General features: G+C 38.2%; 1 protein-coding gene across 1 annotated transcript; it reads right to left on the bottom strand.

The window, feature by feature from the left end:
• Nucleotides 1-3,719: 3,719 nt before the first annotated feature.
• On the bottom strand, nucleotides 3,720-6,921 carry LOC142349212 (uncharacterized). Its single transcript, XM_075400626.1, has one exon. The coding sequence runs from the start codon at nucleotides 6,863-6,865 to the stop codon at nucleotides 3,830-3,832; it is 3,036 nt and encodes a 1,011-aa protein (XP_075256741.1). The 5' UTR covers nucleotides 6,866-6,921; the 3' UTR covers nucleotides 3,720-3,829.
• Between the last annotated feature and the right edge of the window lie 1,877 nt (nucleotides 6,922-8,798).

Here is an 8,798-nt window from a genome sequence, read left to right as displayed (position 1 = left end):
TCTTGTCAATTTACGAGGGTATTTCAAATTTTTCGTGTAAACAGATCTAAAAAAAATTCAAGCCAGAGTGCTAGCATAGCTAATCGAAATTTTTGATTTCCAGATTCCAAATAGTTTTTACCTCTTTCTGAAAATCCAAAAATTGTTTCAAGGGGATGCAATTTGGAGGCTCTTTTCAGTGTGTGCCTTCCCCCAGCTTAGTGGGTGCATTTTATTTTCACCCCACCGACGCACGTGCCATATTTTTACAATGATTTACTATTTAATGGCACGTACTATGTAACGGGCGTGGGGTGGGGTGGGGGGGGGGAAGGGGGGGAGGCGCACAACGTACTAGGGTCACTAACGGAACAGATCCAATTGCTTAAATTGTTTGATTGTACCCGGAGGTTGTTGAATAGGCCACACGATGTTTAAGTGCCTCTATCGTAAACTACAGTGATAAAAATCAGCCAAGAAGATTAACTAGTTATTGCACAACGACACTCGTGATGTTAATATAAATTTAAAAAAATTAACCGACTAACGTCAGATGAACTGCTCCCGAACGACACGCTCGGGCAATTTAATTGAGAGGGGGTGTAGTTTAAAGAAATTTCATGGCAGCAAAAACCGACCCCAGATTGAACCACTTACCTCTATGTTGGCAGTCTCACATCTTTACCACTCAGCGACAATTCCTCTGCTTTGTTTCGCTGACAGTCGCCTTAACAATGAACTTTGTTTCGGAACAAGAGCAACTTTGATCACTCAAAAACAAAGAATTGTAGTGTGAAAAAGTCACTCAAGATGTCAAAGAATGTTCTAGAAAAAGCAAAAACCGTCAAGCAAAAATTTTGCATAAAAAAGACCAACACGTTTACAATTATTGCTTCGAACTTCTCTCGAGAGCAATTACTAAATTTCGAAGAAACGTGACACCAAACCTTTTCTGTTCGCAGACAAACATATTTCAATTCTATCATAAATTTCAGTTCAAAATTGAAATAACTGAAATTCATCGAAATGGTGGAAAGTAAATGAATAGACATGGTCCACGAATTCTCAATAATTTTGAAGTGCTCGTAACATGACCTACCGTACTCAAGAAAAAGCAGTACATTTGTCGAGAATGTCAGAAAAAATTGTTTAAACAGCACGGTTTGTTTAGATGGTTATTATTATTATTATTATTACTATTATTATTATTAATATTATTATTATTATTACTATTATTATTATTATTATTATTATTCTTATTATTATTATTATTATTATTATTATTATTATTATTATTATTATTATTATTATTATTATTATTATTATTATTATTATTATTATTATTATTATTATTATTATTATTATTATTATTATTATTATTATTATTATTATTATTATTATTATTATTATTATTATTATTATTATTATTATAGAGTCGTATCATACACATCAAAAAAAATTATTGAGGGTGTATCATACACTGAATTATTGAGGTCGTATCATACATTGAATTCCTCAAACTCAATTTTTTAACTAAAAATGTTCAGATGTTTCGTCTGCGCATTTTATCCAAGCCCAAAACAGACCTGCTTGCTGAATATCGACTCTGCACAAAAACTAAAAACCAATAATAATTGACCACAAAGTTTGCATAGCAAATTCTGAATTATTAAGGGCGCTTCATACACATTTTTGTGAATTGACCAAACTGGGCCTAAATTGTTAGGAACTACTTTACGAATTGAAAAAGGGACCTCTTTTAGAGCTCCTTTCTAAATAAGGGCTGTTTTTGAGCATTTTTGAAAAAAAATTATTTTTAATTATTAGGGCGCACTATACAGCCCAATTTTTGGAAAAAGTTGTTCCAACATTTCTTTATAAGACAAACTGGACATGCTGCCATCAGTCTCTTAAAACGTAGCTTTCTACCTTCAAATTTGGTCTTCCACACTTATCAGTGGCATACCAAGCGATACCCGCCTTTAACACAGCGACATCCTTGGCATCTATGTACATATCATTTTTTCATCAGTAATAATGTTTTTCATTTGCGAATTTAAATTCAATCAGTTTTTTGAAGTACTTGGCTCGCGTCAACCTCGTTCTCCGGTAGGAAAATACAAAGTCACCCTTCTGAATTGAATCTCTGGCAAAAAAATTCGTATTTTTTATCAAGGAAAATTTTTAAAAAAATTTTTAGGAAAATTTCTCTTATGATATTTCTCTACGTCATCTTTGTCCGCTTCTTCAAAACTATGCAAATTATTCTTCTCGTTTCTCTCTTTGGTTTTTCTGAGTGAACTGAGCGAAGCAGCGGTAATTGAATTATCTAGTTTATCAAGCAAGCACAATTCATCTAGTGATCTATCAAATATGATATCAAATTCTGAATCAAAACCATCCATTTTGAACTGAAATCAAAACAGTTTGTCAAGATTAGTGTAAAGTGTAACATCTGAAGGTTTGCAGTGGAATATAGGAGACAAAACTACCGCTAACAGCAGGTTGTCTTAAGAATATGCCGTCGGAAACAAAGTTTTTAAAAAATTTATCTTAATCTGCATATAGATATTTTTCGACGTCATTTTTGTTGACCGTTTTTTCAGAACCTCGCAAACCACGCTTTTCGTTGCTCTCTTTGGATTCTAAGAGTGAACTTAGTGTAGCAACGCTAATTGGGTTATCTAGTTCATCATATAACAATAATTCCAGTGATAAACTATCAACTTTGGTATCAAATTCTGAATGAAAATCATCCATTTTGAACTGAAATCAAAACAATTTGTCAAAATCAGTTTTATGCTTAACATCAGAAGGATTGCATTGGAATGTATTAGGCATGCTAAAAGCAGGTTGCCTGACGAATAAGGGCGTGCTCCGAACAGAACAACACATTTACAACTAAGTGAAAGTAATGTTTTCAGCAAAAAACCTCACATAATAACATCGTTACTACGGTACAAACCTGCTGTTACAAGGAGCGAAACCCTAAAGCCCAGTAGAAAGCCCTGTTGCTACTTTTGTGGGAATAAAAATCAAGTTTTTTACAAAAAAATAACCTCAGAGAATTTTTTTGTATGATGCGCCCTCAATAATTTTTTTTTAGTAATAATAATTCTTGAAAAAATTTGAGCACCGTTGGGGCTCAATTTTTTTTTCTGTCGATGAAATTGAACCTACAATCCAAATCTGCGTTCAAAAAATTCATTCAAAAAAGTAGTTGGCTCAGAGTTGTCCGAGGGCGTATCATACAATGATGTTTCAAATCCGGCCAGGGCGCATCATACACTTTATCATTGTATGATACGACCTCAATAATAATAATAATAATTATTATTATTATTATTATTATCATTGGTTTAAGCACTGTTTATAATCTCAACTGTGTCAAAAAGTATTTTTTCAAAAAGTATATGAAATGCCTTGAAGTGAAATCTTGAAAATACCTTATGTATCAATGCTTAAATTCTTCATCTCGAAAAATAAGTGAACTTTCAATTTTTTGGAGTTCATGGATGTGTGTTAAAATGACGCAGATATGGTTTCCTAAGTATGTCCTTCAAAATCTGATACATGTCGGAAAAAGCTATCATCAATACCCACATTTTTCCATAAAAAAACGAAAGCTGCCATCTTTAACAATACAGTACCGTCGCGTCTCACTTCAGTTATCAAAATTCTGATAAATAACTGAATATCTATTCTTTCAGTTGTCAGCTTGCTCTAATACTGGTAAAACATTCTTGGTTAAATCTCAAGTTAAACAAGATCAGATTTCAAATAAATCAAGTAAGCAACATAAATATCACTTTCAGCTCAAGTTATTAATAAGTTTATGTTGACATCAGCGCTAAGATTCTGTTACAAACCTAACTGGCTGACTGAAAAGAGGACGTTGTTGCGAATTGGCCATGACAGATGAAGCTGTAAAGAAAGGAGACGTCATCCTAGGAGCAAAATTTCCAATGGCAGAGTTCACATTTGAAACCGTATTAGCTGACGTACTGAAGCTAACAGCTTGAGTAGGAAAATTGGGATTTCTCCCAAATTCAATGTTCAAAGATGGCGCTTGAAATGTGACAGAATTCCCAGGTGTTGCTATGTTGGAGCCAAACACTGGAGGTCTTAAAACACCCACATCCATTGGGTTGCTCGGAGGCAAGCCTGAAACATGTTGATTCGATGGTCTTGGAACCATTTGTGGTTGAAGTTGTCCAACTGTGTCAAATTCAGAAGAGTTTACATGTGAACTTGGTATCTCATGCGAAGACGTTTGAACATTTGAAGTTAACTGTCCTGGAAAACAAGGTTGGATCACGGCTCTTGGTACTTGACCAACTGGCGGTGGGGATAAAACGTGTGATTGAGGCAGTTGTTGCAAACACTGTCCTTGTATAGCTCCTGTTTGCGGTAACTGCTGGAAAGGCACCAACTGCTCTGGTAGTAACTGATCGGCAGGAACCTGAATAACAATGGTTCGCATTGGTACCGTCTGCTGCTGGTTAGAAACAACACCAGGACTTATCAGTCCAGTGACCACATTCCGGCTTGTCACTTGCTCATTTTGCGCTTGTGCTGCAGCGTTTTGAGGCGAAAAGGAAACACGATGAGGTGAAACAGTCGCATTCAGAACCGGAAGGCAACTATTTTGCGGCAGAAATGATCCGTTATTGGACGAAAAGCCAAAATTTTGAGGTGGAAGTGAGAGATTCTGAGGCGTTGCAACATTCTGACTAGAAACTGGAACACCGTTTGGCAGCGGAGCTAACTGAGATGGCAACCGCTGGAACGGAGCTTCTTGAAGTTCCAGACTCTGTTGCCTTGGATCTGTTGGTAGCCTTGTATTTATTTGCTCAGAATGTTGAAAACGTTGCCCCGAGGATACCGGATTCCCAGAGCTTCGGGGTGTAGAACTTTTTGCCGATCCAGGTCTTTGAGCAAATGATGCGTTATGTGGATTGTAAGGACGATTCCAAGTAGCAGTAGATTCAAAAGGATTGTTAAATACCGGTTCAGGTCCACGATTATCTTGCCCTTGATAGCTGACACTGCTGTTTCTAGGAGTACGCGATGGTGATCTCATCCAATCACGAACAGGCGGGGTTGGAGGTCCTGGGAAAACCTTTCGGGGATTCGCTTGTTTATTCAGTTCTTTCACATATAGTACATCTATCGGCTCAATGTATCCAACTTTTGCAACCGGTTTTCTGGTCTTATCTCGAAATTTATTTTGCCGCAAATGTTTTTTCGACTTCTGAAATTTTTCATTTACCTCCTCGCACTCATCATTTTCATTTTCATCACTAATAGTTTGATTTTCTTGCGAATTAGCAAATGACATGCCCATTGGTCTCGACATCTTGGAAGGCACACTAGATATTTTCTTCCTTTCACTCGATTCTTGTGGATTCACCTTTGATTGTTTTTCTGACTTTGATTTCTCTTTCTTTTTAGATTGTTTGTCACCTTCACTTTCAGAAGCATCACTGGACGAGTTTAGCTCTTCAACGCCATCGTCGTTTAACTCCTCGGCCTCTTCTCGCTTCTGTCTCCTCTTGAGTGCCAATGCCCTCTTCGCCTCTCTTTCTGCTTCATCGTCGCTATACTGCAGTGCAAACTCGGGTGGCTCAAGGTCATCTCTCCAAGAGGCGTCTGATCCCTTCACCTGCTCCAAATCACTTTGAAACACCACCTTGGTCATGTCGAAATCAGACAAGCAGCAATAAACTGACAGCCCCACTTTAACACCCTTAGATATTACATCTGCCTCGTTATTGAACCTAACAGTGTAAAACGGTTCGCGAACCGGTCCGAAAACTTCGAACACTTTGCCGAAAACAGTTTTATCCTCATTGAATAAAACTGTATCAGCGTCAAGAGCCATAGCTTCATTTGCAGATTTGATTATGGCTAAAACTCCGACAACAGACATTACATGTCCAACAATTTGCATGTACGCATCATCTTCAAGAGTCAAGTCTTTCAATTCTTCAATCTCAGGCAACTCAGTTATAACCACCTCTTTAGGTACAGTCGGCCCTGGGTAGTTTGGGTGAACTTTAACATCTTCTTTCAATCTAATGTGACTTGTACGCAACTTTCTATAGAACTCACTGTCTGACTCAGATGATGAGTCGCTTCCCGGGTCCTCAAAAGCAGACGCAGTTTTAGCTTCGTTACTTTCGCGATAGCATTCAGATCTCGTAACTTCAACAGTCCGAACACAAGTACTCGAAACATTTTCACTTTTAATGCTTACTTTGATTGATCCGAAACTCTCAGAGCGGGTATCTACCTGTTCCAAGGCACAACCCTCATTATCGTCAATTCCCTCACACTCAGACTCTTCGTCGGATAATTCGCGATGCCTACTTTCTCCAACGCCATCTGCTTTCGGAGGTGAACGGAAGAACACTCTGCTGTTCTTTGAACTTTCATTGTTATTAACAACGCTGTCATCGTCATCGCAAGATTTTCCCTCCTGGCAAGATTCTTTTGAATTTACTATCTTCTCGTCGTCCGATAACCGACAATCTCCTCCGCCTAATTCGCAGCGCGTATTCATAAAATTTGATTTAATACTTCCATTCGCTAGCAATTGATCTAAATAATCAGACGACTTTCTGCGATTCGGTTTTTCCACCACTTTTTCTGTACAATCTTTTGGGCTTTCAGGCCGAAGGAGCCGCTCTAGACGTTCATCATCTGATGAGTCATAATTGCTCATTCTCCACATAACTTGGTCGTCAAGAGAAGTGTTATTAGGAAAATTCTTAATTGCATTATCGCAGTTCGAAACAACAAGTAATTTATTCGAATTGACTACTTCACAAGTGGAGCCTTGCGATGAATCAGGGCCTTTCATTGATATTAATTGAGCAGCCATTGAAAAACACTCAAACCAGAACAGAGCCACCAACTTTCAGGTCAAAGACAACAAAATAATCTGAAAAATTTTAAGGTTAAACGTTTTTAACTTGCAATAAAAAAGATCTAACCTGAACATCAAAAGTAAGTTAGCATTCTATAGTTTCTCAAGGTAAACCTCCAATCTTTGACGTGATATTGCACCAGCTTGATATTGAAACAACACAAATCTTGACAACAATTTCCGCACAATCTCTACACTAGTTTTCTAGTTTACCCATGAAAATTAGATTTTTATTGAAAATTATATTCTAAGTTATTTGGATTCCGATTTTGCTGTTTCTGGAAATATTAAAAAAAAAATGAGTTAACTTAGGGACTAAAAGACAAAAACAACCGACTAACGTTGCGCAAATTCCTCTCAAATGACTGGCGAGCGTTTGTCTTCGTCAGTGACAGCTTTCCCCAAGCAGTCTTGCCCTCAAGGGTTGTACTAGGTTTCTCATTTGCGCAAATACTTGATCTTCCCGCATTTTAGCTTCAGCAGTGGCCGCACACTGGACTCTAGTTCACATCTTCGGTGAGGACGTTGTTGACTCAACCTTCAAACATGGTTTAGAGCTGATATGAGAATACGTAGTCTGAAGAGGCACCTGACACTTAAACTCAAGAAGATTTGTCGAAGCGAGTTTACGAGAAACTCACTCGTGATCTCAATTTCAAATTTTGTCTTTTTGGAGTCAAACGTTTTAACAGCTTCCCAGACAGGTTTGTTTCCCAATGTTTAAATGTGATTCCCTGCAAAAACCTTAATCTGAAATTGTCAAGTCAACAACTAAGAATTTCAATAGGTTTGCTCCTCGGAGCCACGGTCTGTGAACCTCATAAATGCGTATGTGGTAAAATGGCAGAGTCAGACGGCTGGCACCGTCTTTCTTGTCCCAGAAGCGAAGGGAGATTCACGCGTCACGCTAACCTCAACTATCTGATTGAGCAAACCTTGGCTTCATTACATATACCCTCGGTACTAGAACCGAGTCACCTCTATAGAACAGAAAACAAGCGACCCGATGGGCTTCACCTGTACCATGAAGACAATTAATCAGCTTTTGGGTGTTACTGTAGTAGACTCGCTTGCCCTGCTCGCATTGAGAAGGGATCGGTCGACAACCCAACACAACTACAACAGACAAGAAGCATCTGGAGAAGCAAGAGAGACATTGGATAAGCTAGTGACAAGACGACTTGAGAAGTGAGAGGAAGTGGAGAAGCAGGCAACTGACGAAAGAGCAAGACGAAGGAGTGAGACCAGAAGCAGTAGTCCTTGCTTGGAGAGTATAAGGGGTGCCTTGAAGCCTTACCAGTAGCCTAGTAACTCGTCCGAAAAACTGCTGGTGAGGTGATTTGTTCACTTCTTTGCTTTTTTCTTAGCATAGGCTAGCTTAGTGATTCCCTAGACCACTCCGGATTAGCACCCCGAAGCTTGCACACCCCCCATAAGCTAGATCAACTCGATATTTTTTGCACAACTCCCAATAAGACTTTTTTCAAAAATATAGGATAAGTGTTTTTTGCAACTTTCAATATAGAAAAAAGGTTATTGCAACTTGTATGTTATATAGAATAAGTGTTTTTGCAACTTTTAAATTTATAGAATAAACGTTGTTGCAACTTTTCCCATTTTCAGAGCAATAAAAACTAAATTGAATTGTTTCGATATTTTCTGACTACGGGGAGGCCAGTTAAAACGAACAAAAGTTTAACCCTCCCTAAAACCTCTAAAAAAGTGCCCCCAAGGCCAAAACATGAAAAATCATTCAGAACGCGACTGCGTGCAGCCGGAAACAAGCACCCCTTCCGTCCCCCCTCAAACGACCCATATGAACCGACCCTTTCCGACGATAGCGTAAAATTGGGTCTAGAGATAGATATGGATCCAAATCCACAAAATG

This window comes from Convolutriloba macropyga, chromosome 11 (genome assembly GCF_964194025.1).
Source record: "Convolutriloba macropyga chromosome 11, txConMacr16.3, whole genome shotgun sequence".
In the NCBI taxonomy this organism is placed as follows: Eukaryota; Metazoa; Xenacoelomorpha; order Acoela; family Convolutidae; genus Convolutriloba; species Convolutriloba macropyga.
Note: the sequence above shows the minus strand (reverse complement) of the source record. Positions and strands in the feature narration are given on the sequence as shown.

Coding starts and splice junctions, on each gene's coding strand:
- LOC142349212 (XM_075400626.1), bottom strand. CDS start 6,865: ATGGCTGCTCAATTAATATCAATGAAAGGCCCTGATTCATCGCAAGGC.